The sequence below is a fragment of the Zootermopsis nevadensis genome, unplaced genomic scaffold (genome assembly GCF_977971745.1).
Source record: "Zootermopsis nevadensis isolate Lab colony 2312 unplaced genomic scaffold, Znev_1.0 Znev_ptg000035l, whole genome shotgun sequence".
NCBI classification, from domain to species: Eukaryota; Metazoa; Arthropoda; class Insecta; order Blattodea; family Termopsidae; genus Zootermopsis; species Zootermopsis nevadensis.
In genome coordinates this window covers 14335-40738 of record NW_028259167.1, presented here as the reverse complement: position 1 = coordinate 40738, position 26404 = coordinate 14335, and the positions used below count along the sequence as shown (strand labels likewise).

The 26404-nt window shown below is 38.8% G+C and overlaps 2 protein-coding genes across 6 annotated transcripts; one reads left to right on the top strand and one right to left on the bottom strand.

Annotated features, from left to right (window-relative positions):
• Positions 1-358: 358 nt before the first annotated feature.
• On the bottom strand, positions 359-13395 carry LOC147871955 (uncharacterized). Of its 5 annotated transcripts, none has more exons than XM_087359822.1 (13): positions 13286-13395; positions 12667-12827; positions 12317-12455; positions 12035-12211; positions 8281-8993; positions 6093-7197; positions 5793-5972; positions 5303-5419; positions 4755-4987; positions 3835-3988; positions 1085-1177; positions 665-727; positions 359-408 (listed from the first exon to the last, which is right to left on the bottom strand). In XM_087359822.1, the coding sequence occupies exons 7-9, from the start codon at positions 5860-5862 to the stop codon at positions 4776-4778; spliced, it is 399 nt and encodes a 132-aa protein (XP_087215948.1). In that variant the 5' UTR covers positions 5863-5972; positions 6093-7197; positions 8281-8993; positions 12035-12211; positions 12317-12455; positions 12667-12827; positions 13286-13395; the 3' UTR covers positions 359-408; positions 665-727; positions 1085-1177; positions 3835-3988; positions 4755-4775. The 5 variants fall into 5 exon arrangements, 3 of the variants coding, with proteins under 3 accessions (XP_087215948.1, XP_087215947.1, XP_087215949.1); XM_087359821.1 differs by having other exon boundaries at positions 7054-7197; XM_087359823.1 differs by lacking the exon at positions 6093-7197 and having other exon boundaries at positions 13286-13394.
• LOC147871954 (uncharacterized) lies at positions 11649-25578 on the top strand. The gene is made up of 4 exons (XM_087359811.1): positions 11649-11693; positions 19508-19907; positions 21805-21924; positions 22306-25578. Exons 1-4 carry the CDS (start codon positions 11649-11651, stop codon positions 22434-22436), a joined length of 696 nt encoding a protein of 231 aa, XP_087215937.1. The 3' UTR covers positions 22437-25578.
• The last annotated feature ends 826 nt before the right edge of the window (positions 25579-26404 follow it).

Below are 26404 nucleotides of genomic sequence, written 5' to 3'. Positions count from 1 at the left end.
TATGTACTTAATGTTTTGCGTCTGTCATGTTGCTACCACTGATTGTAGGAACGTCCATAGAATTAAAAAGAAAAAAGGGGAGAAAAGAGAAAGAGGCCAAAATATTCAAAAAAGAAGGGAAGAAAGACAACATTGTAATCTCAGAAGCCCACTACTTTCCTTAAAAAAAGGAAATTATTATAACAAAAACTGTAAATTAATAACCACTCATTTAAGACATAAAGAAACATGAAAGTGCACCAAATGAAATCCTACCTGTGAGTGCAGCAGAAGAAATGCATCCTGCTGACAGCCGAATCATTTCATCACGTACACCCAAAACTCTTGTCGGTGTTGAACGATCGGCTACGTCAACAACACCCAACTGTCCGTCACTGTTGCTCCCCCATGAAAATATTTCACCTGAATCTTAGTTATAAAAAAGAGAGTGAGGAAAAATATTTAAATGCATGAACTGACATTTATACAGAAATTAAGTTACAAGGTGAAGAGACAAAACTTTTATGTGCACACTGTACTCTTAGAGAAATGTATCACCTCCACCTTCAGATCCTCAAATCTCACAACTTAAGACGTTTATAAACCTTTAAAAAATCAAGTCAAACTTTATTTCACCATTTGTTCACATACAAAGGCTTAATTAATGCAGCACAAACAAACTAACCTGTACTGAGCAATGTGTGTGCTCTTCCACATGCAACATGAGTAGCCTTTTCTGGCTTCAAACCTAAAAATTAATGCACACACAAATATTAGGCATTAAGTAATAATTACATTTTCACGCATAAACACAAAATTACATTTCCAGGAGAGTTAACCTTTTTCATACTATAATAGGTGCTTAAATCCCCAAACTAAAGGCCGCCAGTGCAATGCATTGACAGCTGGCACAAGGTCAATAAAAGTTAAATATGGAATCACAGAGCATCCTCCAAATTACCCATAATTTAAACAGTTGTAAATAAAATGGTTCTGCAATATAATCTGAGAAAGACTGGGTCAGTCTTTCATTACAGATGCTGTAATGCAGGTGTAATATTTTCAGTAAAACATTTCAATTCAGTGCAGGCAATGATGCACTTACTCTTCACACAGCTTGGCTTCACAGTAACATTCTTGTGACCGAGACCAAGTTGTCCATAATCGTTATTCCCAAACTCAGACACTCTTCCTTTCTCTGGAATTCAAACAAAATTCTACAAATATTCATCAGTCACACATCATTAATAAAACTTCCAAGTCAAATACTATATGAAATAAAAATAGCACCTCTAATAGTATTCTTAGTGTCTCTCGGGCATATCTATATTCATGTATATTGCCAGCCTGCTAATGGACCATATACTGAGCCAGTTCAATCCAGTCAACATCCTCAGTTTCTTTAAAATCCATTTTAATATTATCATCTATATATAACTGGCTCAGTATATGGTCCAGTACATAAATATAGAAAAACCCCATAGACCCTAATAAGCAGAGTGTAGGACAGGTCATAGAATAGCACATTTTATTATAAGAACATAAAATAAATTTAAAAGGTGTCCCACTATATGTCATGTAGGTGCTTGAGGGGGAAGGAGGTATAGCTCCTACTCATTCTTAACCTCGGCACTAGACAGGGTAAGTGGTCAGCATCACACCCCAGCTGTGCTTCACCCCTGGAAAAAGACCCCTGTACCCATTAGATAAGAGGCTGGGTGAACCCCGGAGCCGGTCTAGTCTCAAAGGCTGCCCCTGTCACAGATTGAACCCCGGTAGTACAGTCCGTAGTCAGTCACTATTCTGGCTGAACTACCCCAACTCACTTATTATAAGAACACACACTAACATACTAAATGACATAACAATAAAATTATTTTGGTTTGCATATCAATTTTACCTATTTGAAGATGGCTGCATTTTCACTGCACTGAAAAATATGTTTTATCACAATACACAATTTACATATCTACAAAATAACATGCACGTATTAGTTTCACTAATGAAATTGTATGTGCCCTTAACAATAAAATCCATGTGGGTGGAATATCTTGTGACCTAGCCAAGGCATTTGATTGTGTAAACCATGAAATATTACTAATGAAACTGAAATTTTATGGGATTCGAGGTATAGCAGGACAATGGTTTAAATCCTACCTAAACAATAGAAGGCAGAAAGGAGAAATTCAAAGCCCCCATACCAATCATAATACCTATTCAGAATGGGGTATCGTAAATCACGGAGTGCCACAAGGTTCAGTTCTTGGGCCCTTACTTTTCCTCATATATATCAATGACCTGCCGGCAACTGTGAACTCTATATCCAAACCCATTCTTTTTGCTGATGATACAAGTATCATTATTGCACACCAAGAATTGATCTATCTTCAAAATATCATGAATGATGTCTTTGCCAACATAAATTAGAGCTAACAAACTGGCACTAAATTTTGAAAAAACAAACTTCATAAAATTTGTTATTGAGCACAAGACATATCCTAGGTTAAATATAGGTTTTGAAGAAAAATTAACTGTGGAAGTTGAAACAAACAAATTCCTTGGCTTACAAGTTGACAACACCTCAGATTGGAAGAAACACATTGAATATATTATTCCCAAATTAAGCTCTGCATGCTTTGCCATGAGAACAGTCGTACCACCCATGACAACAGACGCTATAAAGCTAGTTTACTTTGCATACTTTCACTCTGTATTGTCATATGGATTAATCTTTGGGGGAAATTCAACAGACAGTAATAAAGTCTTTTACATGCAAAAGAAAATAATTAGAATAATGGCCGGTGTCAAAAGCAGCTTACCTTGTAGAAAATTATTTCGTAAATTTAACATACTTCCACTTGCAAGTGAATTTATACTCTGCTTGCTATCATTTGTGGTGGAAAACATGGATAAATTTAAAAGAAATACAGATGTACATAATTTAAATACAAGACGTAAACATGATCTCTATGTGCCAAATAATAACTTTACTAAATATCAGAAAGGAGTGTACTATACAGGTATCAAGTTGTTTAATAATCTTCCACCAACAATTAAAAGTCTAAATTATGATATAAAGGTATTCAAGCCTGCATTGAAAGATCACCTCTTTACTCACTCCTTCTATTCTGTAGATGATTTCATCTCTGCTGAAAATGTTTAAGCTTTATATCCATAATCTACGCATATGTAAAGCAAGTTTTGTATTTATATTTAAATGTATATTAATTTGTAAAATTATTTTTCATACTTGTATTGCAGAATCTGAAATTTATGTACATTGATATGTGAAATACGTTCTTGTACTTGTGTTGAAAGTTCTGAAGTGTATGTATATTGTATGAAATGACATGTTGTACATCCTTTGGTTGAGTCCTAAGAAGGATCAATGGAATGTAAATAAACTCTACTCTACTCTACTGTGAGATCCTGCACACTGCTTCCCTTATATTTTGAGCATTATTATTTATAATATTAAACTGTGGTTTTATTTTGTCAGAAACTAACAACATGTCACAAAATTAATAACTGATTATGTGTAATTCTGTTATTTCACAGAATACCCACGTATTTAAAAAATATGCAATCCGTGTTCCTCTCAGAGAGTGAGAGACCATGTTTTGCAGCCACACAATAAAACAGGCAAAATTATTGTTTTATAAATTTTTATTTCAGATTCTTATAAATCAGACGGGAAGACAATATATTTTGAACCGAGAAGAAGCAAGCATTTCTGGAATTTAGTCTCCTCCTAATTTCCTCATGAATATCATTTTGATATGTTATTGTTATTCCCAAATATTTAAACTTTGTCACACTTCCGAGTTTGAAATCCTTAAAATGAACATCACTTACACTGGCATGTGTATCATATAGTGCTCAGGATGAAGACTCTTGCTCTCGCAAGTGGCGCAAAGATCAAAGTCAGGGCACTGAATGCACCTGTAGCGAAACCCTTGCACTGCCCTCTCACACGCATCACATGTCACACCAACATGCTGCTGCAGACCTGAGACAGAATTATCACACTTTGCTCCTTAAGCTGAATGTGATAACAAAAAGTACACAAAATTCCTACTTTTATCATTAGCCAAACTGCAGCAATGAAGAGAGAAAGCACACGTTTTCAACAAAGTTTAAACACAAACAGCACAACTCAAGCAGACTGAATGGTTTTTCAAGACTTCTCAATTCAACTTGCTGGAACATTTTCATTTGCAATACAATAAATAAGATATTCTGATTATTGCATAACAACAAAAGGTAGTGCTGTCTAAAAGCCTGCAAAACAGCATCACATTTAAAAACTGATCCTTGTGGCACTCCATTTTCTTCAGGATAACTTGCAGATAAGACATTCACAAGGACACAGAAATAACAGGCGCCTGCATGAAGTTGAAAAGAAACAGTGGCACTCAATCCCAAAGACTTCACCAGTGAAGGGTTCTGAGGACACCATAATTCAAAGTTGTGCCTTATGCCCTCTCCAGGTCAAAGAGAGCAACAATGTGCTGGCATAGAATAAAGTGGCTGAAAGGATGAATAATTGATATGCTTAAACTCTACCGATTTTAAACAAAATCAGACCCAAGACTCAAAAGAGAAAAAAAGTCCTTTCTGGGAGAAAAGCTCATTTTACACATTTTCCATACACGGCCGGAAGAAATCAGCAATGCCAAGTATTTTGCTCCCTATAATAAAGTTCTTGCAAAAGGTTTTGCTTATTCTATAAAGACAAAGTAAAGTGAAATGGAAAATTTCTAATTCCTCCTCACCGACCAATTGTCCAATGATTCTCAGATACTGAATATGGGCATCTTCTTGCTGTTCTTGTGATTTCTGCTGCTTGCTACTGGAAGGGCCAGCGGAGTTATCATTAACGTGGGGTGGTTCTTCTTCGCCTGAAAGATTTGTCCACACGATGTACAAAGCAAGGGCTTCCAACCACTCTGGTTCTCCACCACGAGGTCTCCATGGACAATGGCCTGCCTCAGGCTCCCACCCACACCTCACAGAAGAGAAGCAATTATTCACTCAACTAGTCAACAGATATTGTTCATTGTGACTTTTCTCTTGTCTCCTAACTTTAACATTTACAGTGTAAACAGTTTGTTTGAATGCTTATTTTTATATCCAGAAAATTAGTTTGTGAGGTCTTCCATCCACATGCACAAATAGGTCAAATAACAAGTCTACTTTGAAGGTCATTAAACTTCGATCACCGTAAGTGCAGTATCCTAATTTCTACATTAGTCTCGACACTTGATAATACAAAGTTGATCCTTCACATGTTAAATCACATAATGCACTAATACACACTGACCTTCGGCAGATCCAGCTCCTGGTTTTAAATATAGTTTGCGCACTTCAGTCTGTGATTCAGTTAATGCCAGCATCAATTCTTCGTCGCTGGACATTGTAATTTTATCACCTTCGGCATCTGTGGACAAAGAAATAAAATGAACTTAAAAAGCATGGGCTAAACACTAACATCAGCAAGTACATATTTGATCAGTGATGTAATATAGCATCATAAAAATGGAAAAATCCTGTCAATGAACAAGAAACCAAAATTTCCCTGTGTTCTACACACCAATTCTTCTCCAATATGAGCACGAGGTTAAACAGATAGTAAAACAAAGATATTAAAGGATAAGATGAAAAATGTTAATTTCTGAAGTGTAAATTAAACCCCATGAAAAATGAATAAGGAACAGAGTTACATCATTCCCCATATTTACTGTTAATTCATGAGGAAAAATGGCTAAGAAAATTTGTAGCTCCGTGTTCCATCAAATTTCAATGCCGGTTACCTTTCCACGCAACGATAAAGTTGCATCCGTGAAGGGATGGGAAAATAGATTGTAGTTTCTCCCTTAGCATGGCGAAGTTTAATGCAGAAGTGAGTTTGAAATTAAAACGACGTATTTAACGTTCATTTCCCTCTTCAAAGTAAACTTTAAAACAAACTTTCATCTCTTCATCCATGACACCTGAAAATTAGAATTATTAATATTCAGTTCATGTTATCTTTAATGCATTTACTTAAATGACATCAAATACATATAACGTATTCACCGAGTCATGAGGAGCTGTTGTTGAGAAATACGTACCGCTGTACTCCTAGACAATGGTGGAGAGGGCTGTCAGTTGGAATGCGTGTCCAGCACATATAAGCTCGAAATCAGGATGGCCAACTATTATAAAATTTATTTGTATACCTGTTTCTGTGGATAAAGGCTAAAAATCCTGGGATGCTTGTGTCCGTCAATTTAAATATCCACACACAGGTTTGGTGGCAGTGGTTATGGAGAATGTTTAATGGGAAAAGCCAATATATAAAAATATGAACACCACAATTCAACTGGGCGTGAGGTCTCTTTGTACGGGCACTACTGTTATTCTGTGATTGTGAGGCCTTTCATAAAGGCACAGACTCAACAAGAAATTTCAGATGTAAATTGTAAGTTGCACAGAGTAGATGAGAGTGTGAACGAAAAGCCTGACGCGCACATGGAGAAGGGGCTAGATGTTGCCAAAGTAGAAAGCAGAATTAATACTAATATCACTTCTAAGTTAGACGAGTATAGAACTGAAGTGGAGCTGTCAGAAAGGAAGTGTTAAGTTTAAGGCACAACATTTCTAAATGGGAAAGTACTGCTAATATGGAAGAAATTACTATTTGCTCAGATGGCATACAAGAACAGGTAACAGTAGCAACTAGACAAGCAGAGCCTGTTAGTGGGTAACAGTCAAACGCCACTGACAAATGTAACAGCTGGCACAGACCAAGGCTCTTGTTCGTCTGGAATAGTAGATTTAGCAGTCCCACGCGCAAAACACTTGGGGAAGTATGAATGGATTAAAATGTACCAGTGTTATGCACTGTTACACAAATAAGGAAGAGGAGGAAAAGAAACAAGTAATAAAAACACAAGAAAATGAGAATCATAGGAAGAATGTGAAATGGTGATTCCAATTATTATGCTCCCTATAATAAAGTTCTTGCAAAGGTTCTGCTTATTCTCTAATGACAAAGTAAAGTGAAATGGAAAATTTCTAATTCCTCCCCACCCAACGGATCCAATACAATGGCCACCAACTGTCCGATGTTTCTCAGATACTGAATATGGGCATCTTCTTGCTGTTCTTGTGATTTCTGCTGCTTGCTACTTGAAGGGCCAGCGGAGTTATCGTTAACGTGGGGCTCTCCTTCACCTGAAAGATTTGTCCACTCGTTGAAGTTCGAAGCAAGGGCTTAATAGAAAAGAATATTCTGAACAAAAGATTTATATTTAGGAAGGTTCTAGGAATTGTCACCACCAAATTGCAAAATTTGCATTCACAGAAGCATGCACTCAACGGAGTAGAACAAGCCCTTATGTGTGTGTGTAACTTGAAAATATCATGAACGACATAAACAAATGGTTTACAGCCAACAAACTGGCACTAAGTTCTCTCTCTCTCTCCTTTTTCTTTTCTAAAAAGGAAACTTCATAAAATTTGTTACTAAGCACAAGGCATATAATAGGTTTTATGAAAAATTAATCGCGGAAGTTTAAACAATTTCCTTGGCTTACGAGTTGACAACACCTCAGATTGGAAGAAGCACATTGAGTATATTATTCCCTAATTAAGCTCTGCGTGCCTTGCCATCTGAACAATCATGCCACCCATGACAACAGATACTATAAAGCTAGTTTACTTTGCTTATTTCCACTCTGTGGTGTCTTATGGATTAATATTTTGGGGGAATTCAACAGACAGTAATAAGGCTTTTTACATGCAAAAGAAAATAATCACAACAATGGCAGGTGTCAAAAGCAGCGTATCTTGTAGAAAATTATTTCGTAAATTTAATATACTTCCACTTGCAAGTGAATTTATACTCTGCTTGCTATCATTTGTGGTGGAAAAGTTGGATAATTTTAAAAGAAATACAGATGTACATAATTTAATTACAAGATGTAAACCCTGCTAAATGTCAAAGAGGAGTGTACTTTACACGTGTCAAGTTATTTAATAATCACCAACCAACAATTAAAACTCTAAATTGTGATATAAATGTATTCAAGCCTGCACTGAAATTAGCTTTCATACTTGAATTGCAAAATCTGAAGGTTTATGTACATTCATATGTGAAACACGTTCTTGTAATTGTGTCAAAAGTACCGAGGTTTACGTATATTGAATGAAGTCCTGAAGTTTATGTTTACTGTATGAAATGACTTGCTCTGCATCCCATGGTTTAGTTCTAAGAAGGATCCATGGAATGCAAAGAAACTCTACTCTCTAACATACCTGAATAATGCAATTCCTTATCCAAGTCACAAACACTCCAGGTGCTTCGTTCTGTCTGGTTCTTCACAACTCCAACTCAGCTGCTTCCCCATCACGCACACAACTGATCTTCTCAAACGCTTATATTCAGACAAATTGGTCTGCCATGTCTTCGTTGAAACCAGTCCACACACACTACAGCTACAGTTCACATGAAAGTTGCTACTCAGCACATCCCCTGATCTCAAACTCCTCTTTGAGACAGACTAGGCACTCCCACTAAATCTATAACAGTACACCTCCTCGGAAAGCAAGGTATATAATCGCACGAGGGCCTGAGGTCTTCCTTGTGGCATTGTGAGGCATCATACGAACACCCCATACTTGGTCACTAGGAATCAAAAGTGGGCAACTGTGGTGTGGTGTGGTGTGGTGGCCACATAACCAACATTACAACCTGTAACCCTAGCTGCTTACTTCTAGCTTCTTCACTGCGATAAGCTCTTGCACAAATTTAAATCAACAGCTACTGAATTTCCACATGCAAGTCACAAAAACAGAGGCTGCCACCACGAGTCTGTGGGTCATCCCAACCGCATCGACTGATGAATTGTGTCCATCACGCACAATGATCATGTCAGCTACCGGAGCAAAGTCTTGCTACCTCCGTAGTAATGATGGACTCGAAACTGCATAACGGCTGAAGTATCCCATATGCTTGCATTCACGCCTACCTGAAACAAAACCATGTACAGAAATAAACATCCGCATTGAGAGACCAGTATTAATTCTTACTACGAAGGCACTCTACACCACATTAATAACCTACTGGCAACTAATCCGGCCTTTCGTGCAACCAAAATATTTCCCACTTTACGTACTTCACACGGGAGAAAGATGACAAACATCAGATCAAATAAACTTGCAAGCCCTGGCAATATAAGAGAGTAAAGCTGCACTCGACTGGGCATGCATCCTACCATCACGCCGTCCGAAGGAAACAATACCAGCAGAGGAGCTGCGCCATTTTCTCGCACGCAGGGACGGCAACGTCTGAAAAACAGCGAACACATCCCGCCACCGCCGGAGCACGAGGGATATTCAATGATCAATATGTGCGCACCCTGACGAACTGTCCTGTCATCTACCGACAATACCCCTGAGGTACATGCCCGTCCGCGAACACTACACGGCACTGCCGAACCAAATGCTGACTGAAATACCACTCCAAAGACCGTAAACTGATAAACACAAGGCAGGTAGCTCCAAAATTGACTTTCGATATCACGCCCGTGCGCACAGACATGTTTATTTGTTACCATGCACTTGGGCAAACATTACACTGATCCCTAGGGTCAAATCAACAGGTCACGCCGCCATTGTGCCAATTCTTTCAAGTACTGCATAAATTTTTGAAGGAGTCTCCACGAACAGCGGAGAATTTTATGGAAGTGCATTAAGACGCACTCTTTGAACCAAGGTCAACAGTTCATGACACGAAATAACAGAAAAAGATAATTATTTGTCTGAATTCGATTCTACAAGGAATTTAATCCATGCTTACACGTGATATGAGCAATGCGACAAAGTTGGAGAATGTGTAATATTCCTAAGAATTCCATTCACGCAGTGCATTTATTGAGACTATCTGCTGGTTTCTTCCAGCTTAAAACATGTTTTCAAACACGGCAGCAATTTCTTTCTCGTACTGAACACGTACAGGTGTTCAACTTATCAAATGGGACACGAAGTAAGTGCTGGAAACAGCGACTTCTTCAAGTTTTTCTATTATTCTCGAGACAGTATTCAATGGCGCAACAAATATTCGAGCTGAGGAACGTCTGGATTTTAGAGCAACACACACCTGAACGCGGTCCTAAATTCGTCAGAATCTATCGAGAATCGATGAACCAATTACTGTAACCTGAGTGTCAACCCATCCTAATCTTCGGAACTTATTAAAAACACAGACAGAGAGAGAGAGATGCTTCAACTAAGTTAACAGTCCTATAATATTTCTTGATGATTTAGACAGGTGTAATACTTCGTTTCTCACTCTGTAAGACAATCCGAACTTGAAAACACTTAGGGAAAGAGATTCAAGAAGATTATTTACAAGCGAGTGGGGCGAAGTAATACTGATAAAGAAAAAAGTTTGTAAACGGTACATTAAGCCTTCAACAGAGAATGCTAAATACCAAGTAGTTCAATTCTGAAAGTTTACTTCAACATATGTACCAAGTGCTTTAATTATGATGACTTTTATATTTATGGCTTTTCTATGATTCTCACTATAAACAGCGATCATTTCCTTAAACAGCGTTAACCAGTTGATCTTCGTAATGGTGAAGAGTTGTGTTTTCTTCGCGGTACGGACTGGATTCTTAAATATAATTCAGACGAACTATGATTCTCGGAATAAACAGCGATCATTTCCTTAAACAGCGTTAACCAGTTGATTTTCGTAATGGTGAAGAGTTGTGTTTTCTTCGCGGTACGGACTGAATTCTTAAATATAATTCAGACGACCTACGGCTTCATGGGGTTAATGATGCTTACTTTTTACATTTCAAAGAGCACACAAAAAGTTAAGTTATGAACCCTCTTAGGAAAGGAATGAATTATTTCGGAAGATTTAGTAGCGGTGAGACTTAATATTAAACTGTGTTATTGTATAAAGAGTATCTAGAGATGTGAATCAGACTGCAGTGACTCACGATAGACTCAAATTTCGGTTTCCTTGCACTTGTAAACCTTCAGTTTCATTGATTAGGAAAATAGATCAGGTACTCAATTTGACGATATTTTATATTACTATACACAGAATAAACTGAAAGTCGACAAAACTGCAATTTTTATTAGCGAAGAGTAATTATAACTGTTATAAATTACGCCTTCATAGTTTTCTGACTCGAGATACTGTAAACTGGTGCAGCTTTAATTCAATATATATCTCTACTGTGTTGCTACAAGTGGACTTGAATATCAATTCTTGAGTCTTGGTCTACGCTCCTGTATCCCATCACCATCCTTCGGGATAAAACGCAGAACGATACTTCGTTCTGATGACTGCCTCAATCAAGCAAAAGATGTTGAAAATGTTTCTCCATATTTTGGGAACCTCTGCTCTATACAGCAGCTCTGTCTAATTCCATCACAGCGTAAAGGACGCCTACTCAGTCGCGTCTCTGGCAGACGGCTAATCCAAATCAATACAGACTCCATACGCAATACTCGGTCCACCTAACACCACAGCATTTCCTTACGAAATTTATCCAACAGAAATGAAGTAAGGACGACCAATCAGTTTTTAAAATTTCTGTGTCTATACACGAAGAGAAAGGCTTTGACCAGTTAAACGACTGTCAGCTACACGATGACTGCCGTACATGTTTACATCAAGAGAGACGGAAGAAATTGGTCTCATACCGCAAGTGTGCGTGTCTATCACCGGACACGCAACGTCTCTGTGATTGTCTGCATTTTCTCCTTTTCCAATCTTTCCCATCAACAATTCTCAAATGATCTGTAACTTTTCCTTTCTGTTTCCAACTCATAAAAGAACTTGATTCCTTACCGTACGTAGGGGGTTTCAAACATTCTTTGATTTTGGCGATATCGGTACCTTCGCGAAATCCCATCCATGCAGATCAGGCTTTACTCAGACACTACATTGCCGTCGAGACATACTAATTTTTAATTTCCCACAGAACACTATCTACGAAAGTCATTATAATTTTGAATCAACCTAGAAATAATACATCACCGTACTCACCCGAGTCCATCGCTCACTGGTGCCTCATCGTTTCAGACGTCTCGTGCAAGACGACGTCACAGAGCAGCGTCCAGGAGCGAGACGTGGAAAAATCTTCAGGTTCAGAGGGTTCACGACGGCGATGAAGAATGATGATATCATAATCACCGTGAATATGAAGAGGGCTCCGCCAACCACCTCAAAGCAGACATAATGACAAGAATTTATAATTACGTCGCTTCTGTATGTAAGCTCTGAAACTCGATCAGTGGGCATTATCTGACAATTTCTCATTGTACTCACCGGAGTCCTTAGTTCGCTGCTGCTGTAATATAATTTTCGGGTTGTCGTGTTAGCAAGCTCACGATGTAAGCGGCCGTCATCCTCACCGCTCCGTAAACCTCAAGTCTTGAACGAGCGTCACGTGGTTGTTACCACTGACCTAGAAGGAGACGGAATGCGTGGGCAGTATCACAGAACAATCAAAACGTAAAATAGAATATCTCAGTGTTGCAACGTCATTTCAGCCATCTTGTCTTGTGTGACGCAGGCCAAGTCACGTTGTATCGGTAACAGCACGCAATATAAGTTTTTCTCTCAACGTACTTTCAGAACTCTCTACTTCAGAGGACGGAATATTTCATGCAACTCACCTTGAATGACTTAAGTAGGCTCGCGTTGTACAGGACGTAGCACCCGAGGACACAAAACAGGACACATGTACTCTCGCATGTGCGTGTCACAGTCCTTGAGAAAAATATATAGACGATCTTATATCACTCCACTTTCTCCATGGAAAAGCGACGTAATTCACCTGTAAAGCCGCCAGACAGAAATGCCGATAAGTCAGGGTCGTTATCTATCCGACCAGGTTAAATCTGTATTCATTATGATAAGGTCAAATCCAGGAGTCAATTATAATAAATATTACAATTTTCATCGATTTGTGCTTACATTACACGTACAGTGAATGGCAAAAGAGGTGGAAATCCACACAATAAGAATTTATTATTATTTTCGCTTCAGATTCCAGGATTAAATTTTCAATGGTGCAAGGGTTTAAGTCGAATAAAATCTAACTCAACGATTTTTGTAATTTCTAGAGAAAATCGGTTAGTATTTTCATTATCACGAATTCGCCTGCATTCTTTAGAGCCTCGTACTACCACCACGAAAGCTTCAACAACTCTTTGGCTGTCGAACAAATCGATAATTAAACCAAACACAAGCTGAGACGTAATATCAAAATGGCTGACTGAAGCCCCAACTTACGTAAAGACTGGACACGTACGCGCTGTACCGGAGCAGGAGACAGACAACCAGAAACAAACTCAACTTGTCCGTAGGAAACAAGTTTCGCGGAGCATGCCGGGAAAGGCGTGTCGGCAGAGATGACTAAGGGGCAGATAAAATTATACGTCCAGTAATAAAACACTAGAAGCGAAAATACTACGAGCAGCGAAAACTCAATGATTTAATCGAATGAAACCAAATCGCGGGACGGAGGGTCAGCCTCAGGTCGTAAATGGTCGTAGAGAATAAAACAAGGCTCGAAAAACGTAAAATAAACGGCAGCGTCCTCTGTGCGGGAACATCGGGACCCACCAAAAGCGCCGTTACCCACAGAGGGCGCAAGTTATTATTTTGCTTTAAGAGGTTTGTTTTAAGTTCCTATGACCACTTAGCGGCTGGGGTTGAGCCCCCCTGTCGTATTATTCCATATCAATTACCGCGCTTTCGTTGCTGGTACTATTTTCGAATTTTGAGTGGTCCTCTTATTATACCTAATCTTACTATGCTCTTGCTATATCCCCTAGACAAGATCTGTTGCCAGGTGGGTTAGTCGAAAGAGTTGAACGACTCGCCTCGCCCACGAGGTCCTGTTTTGCATAGCGTGCGAGCGCAAAGCCAACGAGTTGGACTCGTCCGACTCGGGCGGTTCGTTGGAACCCGCCACCAGGCGCCCGGCGCCCAGGCCATTGTCCGGAGCCGGGTCCGCGCCACTGCTCGCTCAAGAAACGGCCTGGGCCTCCACCACCTTTCGTGGGGGTTAGGGCCGGGGGGTGGGGTTAGGTCCGGGGGGGGGTTAGGGCCGGGGGGTGGGGTTAGGGCCGGGGGGGGTTAGAGCCGGGGGGGGTTAGGGCCGGGGGGGGTTAGGGCCGGGGGGGTTAGGGCCGGGGGGGTTAGGGCGGGGTGGGTGGGGGTTAGGGCCGGGGGGGTAGGGCCGGGTGGGGTTAGGGCCGGGGGGGTTAGGGCCGGGGGGGGGGTTAGGGCCGGGGGGTGGGGGGTAGGGCCGGGGGGGTTAGGGCTGGGGGGGGTTAGGGCCGGGGGAGGTAGGACCGGGTGGGGTTAGGGCCGGGGGGGTTAGGGCCGGGGGGGGGTTAGGGCCGGGGGGGGGGTTAGGGCCGGGGGGGGGGTTAGGGCCGGGGGGGGTTAGGGCCGGGGGGGGTTAGGGCCGGGGGTGTTAGGGCCGGGGGGGTTAGGGCCGGGGGGGGGGGTTAGGGCCGGGGGGGGTTAGGGCCGGGGGGGGTTAGGACCGGGGGGGGGGGTTAGGGCCGGGGGGGTTTGGGCCGGTGGGGGGCTCTAAGTTGGTTATGGCGTTTCATGCCATTTGCAGAAACATTTAATTTTTTAAAAATTTCGACATTTTTGAAAATTTCAATTTTTCGAAAATTTTCGAAAAATCGAAAAACGTGGGAAATCGTCCAAAAAGCTAGGTTAGGTTAGGTTATGTTACGTTAGGTAAGGTTAGTTTTTTTAAATTTCAATTTTTTAGAAAATTCTCGAAAAATCGAAAATCGTGGGAAATCGTACAAAAGCGCACAAAACCAAAATTTTTTGAAAAATTCTGAATTCAAAATTTTTTAGAAAATTTTGAAAATCTTTAGTTTTCTTCGCGTTTCATGCCATTTGCAGCCACTTTTAATTTTTTGGAACTTTTTGAAAATTTTTGAAAATTTCAATTTTTTCGAAAATTTTCGGAAATTTCGAAAAACGGGAAATCGTTGAAAATGCTAGGTTAGGTTAGGTTAGGTTAGGTTATTTTTTTAAATTTTCAATTTTTCGAAAATTTTCGAAAAATCGAAAAACGTGGGAAATCGTCCAAAAAGCGCACAAAACCAATTTTTTTTGAAAAATTCTGAATTCAAATTTTTTTTCGAAAATTTCGAAAATATTTAGTTTTCTTCGCGTTTCATGCCATTTACAGCCAATTTTAATTTTTTGAAAATTTCGAAAAATTTTGAAAATTTCAATTTTTCGAAAATTTTCGAAAAATCGAAAAACGTGGGAAATCGTCCATAAAGCGCAGAAAACCAAAAAATTTTCAAAAATTCTGAATTCAATTTTTTTTCGAAAATTTCGAAAATCTTTAGTTTTCTTCGCGTTTCATGCCATTTACAGCAACTTTTAATTTTTTGAAACTTTTTGAAAATTTCAATTTTTTCGAAAATTTTCGGAAATTTCGAAAAACGGGGAATCGTCGAAAATGCTAGGTTAGGTTAGGTTAGGTAAGGTTAGGTTAGGTTAGGTTAGGTTAGGTTAGGTTAGGTTAGGTTATTTTTTTAAATTTTCAATTTTTCGAAAATTTCCGAAAAATCGAAAAACGTGGGAAATCGTCCAAAAAGCGCACAAAACCAAAATTTTTTGAAAAATTCTGAATTCAAAATTTTTTTCGAAAATTTCGAAAATATTTAGTTTTCTTCGCGTTTCATGCCATTTACAGCCACTTTTAATTTTTTGAAAATTTCGAAATTTTTTGAAAATTTCAATTTTTTCGAAAATTTTCAAAAAATCGAAAAACGTGGGAAATCGTCCATAAAGCGCAGAAAACCAAAAAAATTTCAAAAATTCTGAATTCAAATTTTTTTTCTAAAATTTCGAAAATCTTTAGTTTTCTTCGCGTTTCATGCCATTTACAGCAACTTTTAATTTTTTGAAAATTTTTGAAAATTTCAATTTTTTCGAAAATTTTCGGAAATTTCGAAAAACGGGAAATCGTCGAAATAGCTAGGTTAGGTTAGGTTAGGTTAGGTTAGGTAAGGTTAGGTTAGGTTAGGTTAGGTTAGCTTACGTTAGGTTAGCTTACGTTAGGTTAGGTTAGGTTAGGTTACGTTAGGTTAGGTTAGGTTAGTTTAGGTTTAGGTTAGGTTAGGTTAGATTAGGTTAGGTTATTTTTTAAAATTTCAATTTTTCGAAAATTTTCGAAAAATAGAAAAACGTGCGAAATCGTCCAAAAAGCGCACAAAACAAAAAAAATTTGAAAAATTCTGAATTCAATTTTTTTTCTAAAATTTCGAAAATATTTAGTTTTCTTCGCGTTTCATGCCATTTGCCGCCACTTTTTTAAATTTTTTGAAAATTTCGAAAATTTTTGAAAATTTCAATTTTTTCGAAAATTTTCAAAAAATCGAAAATGTGGGAAATCGTCCAAAAAGCGCACAAAACCAAAACATTTTCAAAAATTCTGAATTCAAAATTTTTTCGAAAATTTTGAAAATCTTTAGTTTTCTTCGCGTTTCATGCCATTTGCAGCACTTTTAATTTTTTAAAATTTCTACAATTTTTTAAAATTTAGATTTTTTCGAAAGTTTTCGAAAAATCGAAAAACGTGGCAAATCGTCCAAAAAGCGCACAAAACCAAAATTTTTTGAAAAATTCTGAATACAATTTTTTTTTCGAAAATTTCGAAAATCTTTAGTTTTCTTCGCGTTTCATGCTATTTGCAGCCACTTTTATTTTTTTTAAAATTTCTACAATTTTTGAAATTTCAATTTTTTCGAAAATTTTCGAAAAATCGAAAAACGTGGAAAATCGTCCAAAAAGCGCACAAAACCAAAATGTTTTGAAAAATTCTGAATTAATTTTTTTTTTTACGAAAATTTCGAAAATCTTTAGTTTTCTTCGCGTTTCATGCCATATGCAGCCACTTTTAATTTTTTTAAAATTTCGACAATTTTTGAAAATTTCAATTTCTTCGAAAATTTTCGAAAAATCGAAAAACGTGGGAAATGGACCAAAAAGCGCAGAAAACCAAAAAGTTTGAAAAATTTTGATTTCAAATTTTTTTTCGAAAATTTCGAAAATATTTAGTTTTCTTCGCGTTTCATGCCATTTACAGCAACTTTTAATTTTTTGAAAATTTTTGAAAATTTCAATTTTTTCGAAAATTTTCGGAAATTTCGAAAAACGGGAAATCGTCGAAAAAGCTAGGTTAGGTTAGGTTAGGTTAGGTTAGGTTAGGTAAGGTTAGGTTAGGTTAGCTTACGTTAGGTTAGCTTACGTTAGGTTAGGTTAAGTTAGGTTAGGTTAGGTTACGTTAGGTTAGGTTAGGTTAGTTTAGGTTAGGTTAGGTTAGGTTAGGTTAGGTTACGTTAGGTTAGGTTAGGTTAGTTTAGGTTAGGTTAGGTTAGGTTAGGTTAGATTAGGTTAGGTTAGGTTATTTTTTTAAAATTTCAATTTTTCGAAAATTTTCGAAAAATAGAAAAACGTGCGAAATCGTCCAAAAAGCGCACAAAACAAAAAAATTTTGAAAAATTCTGAATTCAAATTTTTTTCGAAAATTTCGAAAATATTTAGTTTTCTTCGCGTTTCATGCCATTTGCAGCCACTTTTTTAAATTTTTTGAAAATTTCGAAAATTTTTGAAAATTTCAATTTTTTCGAAAATTTTCAAAAAATCGAAAATGTGGGAAATCGTCCAAAAAGCGCACAAAACCAAAACATTTTCAAAAATTCTGAATTCAAATTTTTTTTCGAAAATTTCGAAAATCTTTAGTTGGGTGTCTTATAGATGCTCGTGAAGTACAACCTGGTGGCATACGGGCTGTGTAGTGGCGACATATGCAATAATCGTTTATAGTGCTTCTTTCATTGAGCTGTAGTTTACGAAATCCCACCTGTTTTCATAAATGATGGAAGATATTTAGGTTATGGAAATGTTTATTAGTTGGTGTCTTATAGGTGATGTTGGTCGGACTTTTCAAATGAGTCAGCTCGCGAGACGTTTTCGCCCTTCTGCAAAATTACTTGTGAGAAATTATCGCGCAGGGAGAATGTCGGTGCTGAATTTGCGTGATGTCTTGAGTGCCAACATGAAATGTGACGAGGATAAGTTCGTGTTGGAAAGGACGTGGACGATTTCACTGGGTGATTTATAGGTAGACGTGCAGGTATTCAAGAGTTGTGTCTGGTATCAATCTGAGCAGGGTGTCGAAGGTTGCTCTGTGCAGTAACATAACGGCGACCGACAGGTTATGTGACAAATGTGCCCTAGGATATAGGCGATGTAGATGCAAATTGTGGGCTACTTGTTTCATAGTGCTTCGTGCGAAGTTGATTGAGCTGTAGTTTATTGGGTGTGGTTGGATTCATAAATTATTTTATGATTTTTGAGGTTGTGGAAGTGATTGGTAATTGGTTTCTTATAGGCGAAGTTGGTAGCTCGTTTCGCCTTTTTTTTTTTCTTCCTGTCGTTTTTAAGGGAGAAGATGTGTCACTAATGGTAGTCACGGAATAAAGTTTGAGGTCTTCATAATTTTACAGTCTTTCGAGTGGTATTTCAGTCAGCATTTGGTTCGGCAGTGCCGTGTAGTGTTCGCGGACGGGCATGTACCTCAGGTGTATTGTCGGTAGATGACAGGACAGTTCGTCAGGGTGCGCACATATTGATCGTTGAATATCCCTCATACTCCCCCGGTGGCGGGAAATGTTCGCTGTTTTTCAGACGTTGCCGTCCCTGCGTGCGAGAAAATGGCGCAGCTCCTCTGCTGTTATTGTTTACTTCGGAAGGCGTGATGGTAGGATGCATGCCCAGTCGAGTGCAGCTTTACTCTCTTATATTTCCAATGCTTGCAAGTTTATTTGAACTGATGTTTGTCATCTTTCTCCTGTGTGAAGTACGTAAAGTGGGAAATATTTTGGTTGCCCGAAAGGCCGGATTAGTTGCCAGTAGGTTATTAATGTGGTGTAGAGTGCCTTCGTAGTAAGAATTAATACTGGTCTCTCAATGCGGATGTTTATTTCTGTTCATGGTTTTGTTTCAGGTAGGCGTGAATGCAAGCATATGGGATACTTCAGCCGTTACGCAGTTTCGAGTCCATTACTACGAAGTTAGCAAGACTTTGCACCGGGAGCTGACATGATAATTGTGCATGATGGACACAATTCATCAGTCGATGCGGTTGGGATGACCCACAGACACGTGGTGGCAGCCTCTGTTTTTGTGACTTGCATGTGGAAATTCAGTAGCTGTTGATTTAAATTTGTGCAAGAGCTTATCGCAGTGAAGAAGCTAGAAGTAAGCAGCTAGGGTTACAGGTTGTAATGTTGGTTACGTGGCCACCACACCACACCACACCACAGTTGCCCACTTTTGATTCCTAGTGACCAAGTATGGGGTGTTCGTAGCATGCCTCACAATGCCACAAGGAAGACCTCAGGCCCTCGTGCGATTATATACCTTGCTTTCCGAGGAGGTGTACTGTTCTAGATTTAGTGTGAGTGCCTTGTCTGTCTGAAAGAGGAGTTTAAGATCAGGGGATGTGCTGAGTGGCAACTTTCATGTGAACTGTTGGAATTATCTGGATGCATTATACTTATAAGATTGTTTGTCTTTATAGAGGCTTATAAGAGGTTGTGCCATCCGAGCCCTGGTGACATCACGCAGGTGAACGAGTGTGCTCTGCGAGCCAACATTTGTGGCAATGGACGTTGCATTGATACTCCTGATGGATACCGGTGTGACTGCTACCCAGGATACTTTGCCCTTGCAGATATTGATGAATGCTCTGAACTAAACTGTTGTCAAGGGGGGCAGTGTACAAATACTCCTGGAAGTTTCAGCTGTGTCTGCCCACCAGGATTTGATGTGTCTTCTGATGGAAAATACTGTACAGGTTGGTTCTGGTTATATCATATTGTTTTGTTTGTGTTTTAATTTAAAGTAAAGTTGTTCTATTCTGCTCAAGTATAAAGTGTGAAAATATTATAAAAATTTAATCAGAATTGAAGAGAATGACAACTAAAAGCAGTGGATTTTCCATGTCAATACATTTTTTGTAAGACTTGAGGTTTTCACAGCGGTGAGTATGAAGATTTCCGTCTTCTGGGTTGTTGTGCTGTGTAGTCTGGTCGATGTTAACCAACGTTTCAGAGGTCATACTGCCTCCGTCATCAGAGTATGAAGATTTCTGTCTTCTGGGTTGTTGCGCTGTGTAGTCTGGCCGATGTTAACCAATGTTATATGACCAAAGTCATACTGCCTCCGTCATCAGGGCCCTGATGACGGAGGCAGTATGACCTCTGAAACGTTGGTTAACATCAACCAGACTACACAGCGCAGCAACCCAGAAGATTGAAATCTGAATACATTTTCGTCACATGAGGAAGATTACATTTCAAAATAGCACACAATTCTATGTGATATTGGTTATGTTGTATTTTTTAAAGCGTTTTACTCTTTAGTATGAAAATTCCTGATTTAAACAGTTGAAAGCATGTATTGTTTCTTCAGTTAGGGAGAAAAAAAATTAAACCATCTTCTCTGATCTCTTGCATGAACCTAATATTAAACTGGTGTGGTGCTACAGTTTTATACCATATTATTTAAATACAAGTAATTGTACTTGTGAAGTTTCCTATTTTGAATGTTTCCGAGCTTGACAACATTCTGTAGCTGTAGTGATATGTGATACCAACGGTTTTGATTGTCGTGTTTCAGACCACGATGAATGTAGTCAGACTGGAATGTGTGTATAAATATGGATGGTTCCTTCAAATGTCACTGTCACAGTGGATTTATTCTCTCACCATCTGGACATGCATGTGTTGGTAAGATGTTGTTTGCCAAATGTACAAAACTTCCTAGGTAACAAGTCAGTAGAAAGTTTTAGTCAGATTAAGTAATGAATTACCAGTAATTAACTGACCGTGGAGCGGAGTCCTGCTTGGGAAGCTAATAGTCACTTAGACGGCTGTCAGAAGCCATACCTTTCTTTTATTCCAAAATATATATAGAACATTTTGTTCTAAATAACAGTTTTTAATTTTTGTTTCGGATATTGATGAATGTTATGAGAACGCAAGAGTCTGCCTGAAGGGACGTTGTGAAAATATACCTGGATCCTACCGGTGTGTGTGTGTGCCAGGATGGTTTTACGCCATCATTGGATGGGACGTTCTGTGTAGACTTGGGATGAATGTTCTCAAACAGGGATGGCAAATGTGTCAACATCGATGGTTCATTTAAGTGTGTCTGTGATTCTGGTTATCGACCGGGCAAAACATTAACCAACATGAATACCTGCAAAAAATTAAATTAAACATTTGAAAACTAATGACTTAAAATTTTTTTAGAGAACTTATCATCATATTTAAGGTATAGAGATGATGTTTTCACAGATGCGACATGTAGATTCTGTATAATAAAGACGCGTCAGTCAAGCCAGAAATTAAATGTCTAGCGCTGCACTGGTCACTGATTTTCATTTGAGTTTTCAAAGCACCACTTTGGTGAGATTTGACGTTCTTATGGCATTGAAGATGGTGATTGTTCTGGGTTGTGTTTCCAAATGGGCTTATAGGTAGATACCAACATTTCAGAGAAACAGCCCCTAAGCTGTAGACAGTATCTTTCTCTGATACATTGTATGTACCTTTGAGTCCCCATGGCATTACAACCCACAAAATAATTATCATCAACAGTTTCATGTTGTTTCATAATAAAAGGTAGAATATAAACTTGGGTGCTTTTAGGTGGTTCAAGATACAGCACATCCTCAATTTTTGTTTCAGATATAGATGAATGCATAAGCAACCCCTGTCAACATGGGTCCCGTATAAATTCGCAAGGCAGTTTCCGTTGTGAATGTACCACAGGGTTTATACTTGGTCCAGATGGAAGATCATGTCTTGGTAAACATCACTATAATATATTAAATTACTCATAGGGAGTGACATTACTGAATTCTACACATATTCAAAATGCACATCATATAAACACACCATATGCAGTACAACGACGCATCCTTCCTGCCATGACCCTCTAAAATTATACGTGTTTGTCATACAATGAATCATTCTTGATTTTGAGTACTGCTGTCGAATGTGTTGCACGGGCTTTCCAAGGTACCGTACGAGTGTCCATTTTGTATCCTACGAAACGGACATTTTAATTGTAATCTCATTTGAAGATACAACTGATAAAGTTAATTATATATATATATATATTGATAATTAAGAAATAATTTCTAGAAAATTAAGTCTACTATTTTAGGGTCTCTGATGGTGTTGCAGTCTGTGCCACTGTCACACTTGAAATTGTGCGTGTTAGTACATCTGTCAATAACCTAAGCAGGGGACGCTACTTGCTGCAGATACGCGCCGTGATCTGCGCTACTCCCAGTTCCGAGATGGTCAGTGCTTGAATCCAACTGCGATGCCAGTAACAAAGTCAAGTTGCTGCTGTTGTACTGAATGACGTTTAATGGGGATGGTATGTGTTGTTCAGTTTATGTATTTCTCTGAATTTTATTAGAAATTTTACTCAGTTCTGAATACATAATAAGGTCTGTCTGTCTGTCCACACGATTCATCTCCCAACATACTCACTGAATTTTAACAACATGTAATATGGGAGATCTGTATTTTGGGAAGGATATTTTGTAGTTGGACATATGAAAAGGGGATACAAAAAATAGATTTCAATGTAAGTTTTTACACATATGTACCTTTAACTCCTGTATTATGGATATAACTTAAAATGAAGAAACATCAGATCACAGAAATCCATGATATGAGGCTTAGTAAAGAAGAGGTCTCAAGTGTTGATTATATTAATTTCATTTAGCCGGAGCGCAATTGAAGGTGTGTTGGTGTATAAAAACTGCATGCCATCTGTGTACAGAATGAATGATATCCATAAGAACTATTATTCTATTTATCTACATATGGGTTTCAAACTCACAATAGATAACGAGAAGCCTGAGGGAAAGAGACCGCTGGTGAGACCTAGACGTAGATGGGCAGATAATGTTAGGCGGGATCTATGGGAGATAGGAGTTGAAGGAGACTGGATTTTGTTGGCCCAGGACAGGGTCCGGTGGAGGGCTTTGGTTAATTCTGTGATGAACCTTTGGGTTCCGTAAGCTATCTGGTTGGTTGGGTCCACTATTTGGGAAGCCTGAGGGGAAGAGAGAGCTGGGGAGACCTAGACGTAGATGGGAGGATAATCTGAGGCGGGATCTATGGGAGATAGGAGTTGAAGGAGACTGGATTTTGTTGGCCCAGGACAGGGTCCGGTGGAGGGCTTTGGTTAATTCGGTGATGGACCTTCGGGTTCCGTAAGCCATCTGGTTGGTTGGGTCCACTATTTGGGAAGCCTGAGGGGAAGAGACCGCTGGGGAGACCTAGACGTAGATGGGAGGATAATCTAAGGCGGGATTTATGGGAGATAGGAGTTGAAGGAGACGGGGTCCGGTGGAGGGCTTTGGTTAATTCGGTGATGAACCTTCAGGTTCGGTAAGCCATCTAGTTGGTTGGGTCCACTGTTTGGGAAGCCTGAGGGGAAGAGACCCCTGGGGAAACCTAGACGTAGATGGGAGGATAATATCAGGCGGGATCTATGGGAGATAGGAGTTGAAGGAGACTGGATTTTGTTGGCCCAGGACAGGGTCTGGTGGAGGGCTTTGGTTAGTTCGGTGATGAACCTTCGGGTTCGGTAAGCCATCTGGTTGGTTGGGTCCACTATTTGGGAAGCCTGAGAGGAAGAGACCACTGGGGAGACCTAGACGTAGATGGGAGGATAATGTCAGGCGGCATCTATGGGAGATAGGAGTTGAAGGAGACTGAATTTTGTTGGCCCAGGACAGGGTCCGGTGGAGGGCTTTGGTTGATTCGGTGATGAACCTTCGGGTTCCGTAAGCCATCTGGTTGGTTTGGTCCACTATTTTAAAAGCCTGAGGGGAAGAGACCTCTGGGGACTTTTGGGGGCCCCGATAGGGAAATTCTGTACGTCACTACTTCTCGACTGGGACTTACCGCTGAGGAACAAAAGCAGAAACCCTTGGCAGGCTCTGTGTTTGCTGCCTGGTATAGGGGTGTCTGCCCTCGCACCTGCCAACAATGTCATTCTTACCACCCCCAGCAAATGATATTATAAATAGAGAAAATTGTTTCACATAGTTTCCTGTATTTTCTGGTCAAAGCCAACATGATAAATCTGATTCAACATTATTATCAGTGGAACTTAAACATGTAGTTGTAAAAGAGCCCCCTTGATTTCAATTAGAATGAAGAATATTTAACAGCTCTCACACAGTCGCAAAATTTTCTACCAAGGGGATTGAAATACATAGATCCCAAAATCAGTCCTTTCAAAGACAGTCTAATTCATTTGAGTTTAAACTAAACAGTTGATGCAACTTTCATTACAATCCATACAAATGTTTTCCTCCAGATTATATAAAATTATTATTGTCTTGACGATCTTTCAGCAAAGTATTCAAATTGTATATGGCCTATTCATTGTGTTTCAAATTGTTACTTCCTCATATTCATAATCGCACTCACGTAAAAAATTCAGTTACAAGATTTAATTGATTCAGAATTGTTAAATGCCCCATCCTAACCTACCAAATAATAACCCAGATCGTGCTGAAACTCTTATGCTCATTTAAGGTACAATATTATGCTTTCAAAGTTTTCCTACGCATGTTCATTATGAACAGGGAATTGAACATTGAACTGTCTACAATGAGTCCACATGTCAGGTTAAGGGAAACAAAATTAATTCAAAGTAGACAACCAGCAGGACGACATATCTCAATCTGACTACTCTCTCCTTTTTATAACATTCAAGACAAAGATCTGACACCAACATGACAAGTGGGCATTAAACAACTGTTTCTGTGTGTGTTTACATTCATAGTTGCTCAACCTGGTTCACACTCTCACAACCATTTCAGTAACATCCCTTCTTCTTCAAACTGCTTGTTAATACGATCTTTGCCATTAGCTTTACATAATCTGTCTGTCCGTTAAGCAGTACAACTGCTCGATGTTGCTAAATTATGAACATTATTGCTAACAAAAATTGTAAAACTGCACACGCATAGCTGCAAAGACATATAACTTTAAACAGAGTAATTCTTTGCTTCATTCCTAAAAAATTCTACACTTAACCTTACTGTGCTACATAATGACTGTGGTGCCCCACCCCCTCGCATAGGGGAAATTAAGATTCGAGGTGGACTGCAAATTAATCCTTACAACAAGCAGTAAAAACTTTGACAATTAATAGTGGGAATTACATTTTAACTTTTACTTTGCAGTTAACATCGTCCTCACATCACTCTTCAGCATTTTAAATTTGCCTTTCTCCTTATTTTTCAACAGTCAATTGACTATTATTAATGTATAAAATGTTTTAATTTCCTGTATTTTGCAACTCGTAATGTATTAAATGCAGAATTGGGAAATGAGCACATTTTAAGACATAATTAAATGAAAGATTATAAGCACTCTATTATAAAACACCTAAACATAAAATAAACTGTTCTCTACAAGGAACAGAGCTATGGATTTCTGAAGATTAGATGACAAGAGGAGGCAAAATGAAATAGGTGAAGAATCTGTTATAAGCTTCACTTCAAATTTTTCCTTCCAATCTACTTTGCAGTTTCAAAATATATGTAAGTATTAAATGCTGAACTGGACTCCGAGCTCAATTAAGCAGAAAAAATTCCATATTTTTCTAAAGAAAGAGAAATTTAAAACTACAACCCTACATTCTGTGGAAGGGAAGCAGCCTGAGGATTTTGCCTGGAAGGGGGGGGGGGGCACAATAAAACAGAGAACCGTGGTTCAGATTTCTGCTCAAGTCCTTCTGGCTGTCCATGAAGAACTCAAAGACTTTGAAGAACCACAACAATCATCACAAGTACTTATCGAGGTGTATGCACATCACGGTTACAAATTAAATACAGTGTTGTAAAAGCATTGCAGTGTAATACATAAAAAAAGAAATTGCCTCACATCAGTTCAGTATTTAAAGTTACTGAATCAGACTTTTGTGTTTTAAAACTTGTGTAAATGGCTGGATTCTTTCTTTTTCAACTCCAGAGCTTTGAACAAGTGGTTTTGGTTAAAGATTGTTGATTGATATGATGTCTGTTTGGACCAACTTTGCTGCTCCCTCATAAATATATTTTTGCATAACCCCCCTCTTTCTCTCATCTCCTCTTACACACGTTGGATGTGGTAATTCCAAGGCTGAGAGATGAGAAGTTAGCTTCTGTTAGGGACAGACAAAGTCAAGGCCTGGAACAGGTGTTCTTTTGCTTGTATGCACATCCGAATAAGAAAACCAAGGTAAAATGTTTTCTCTAACAGATTC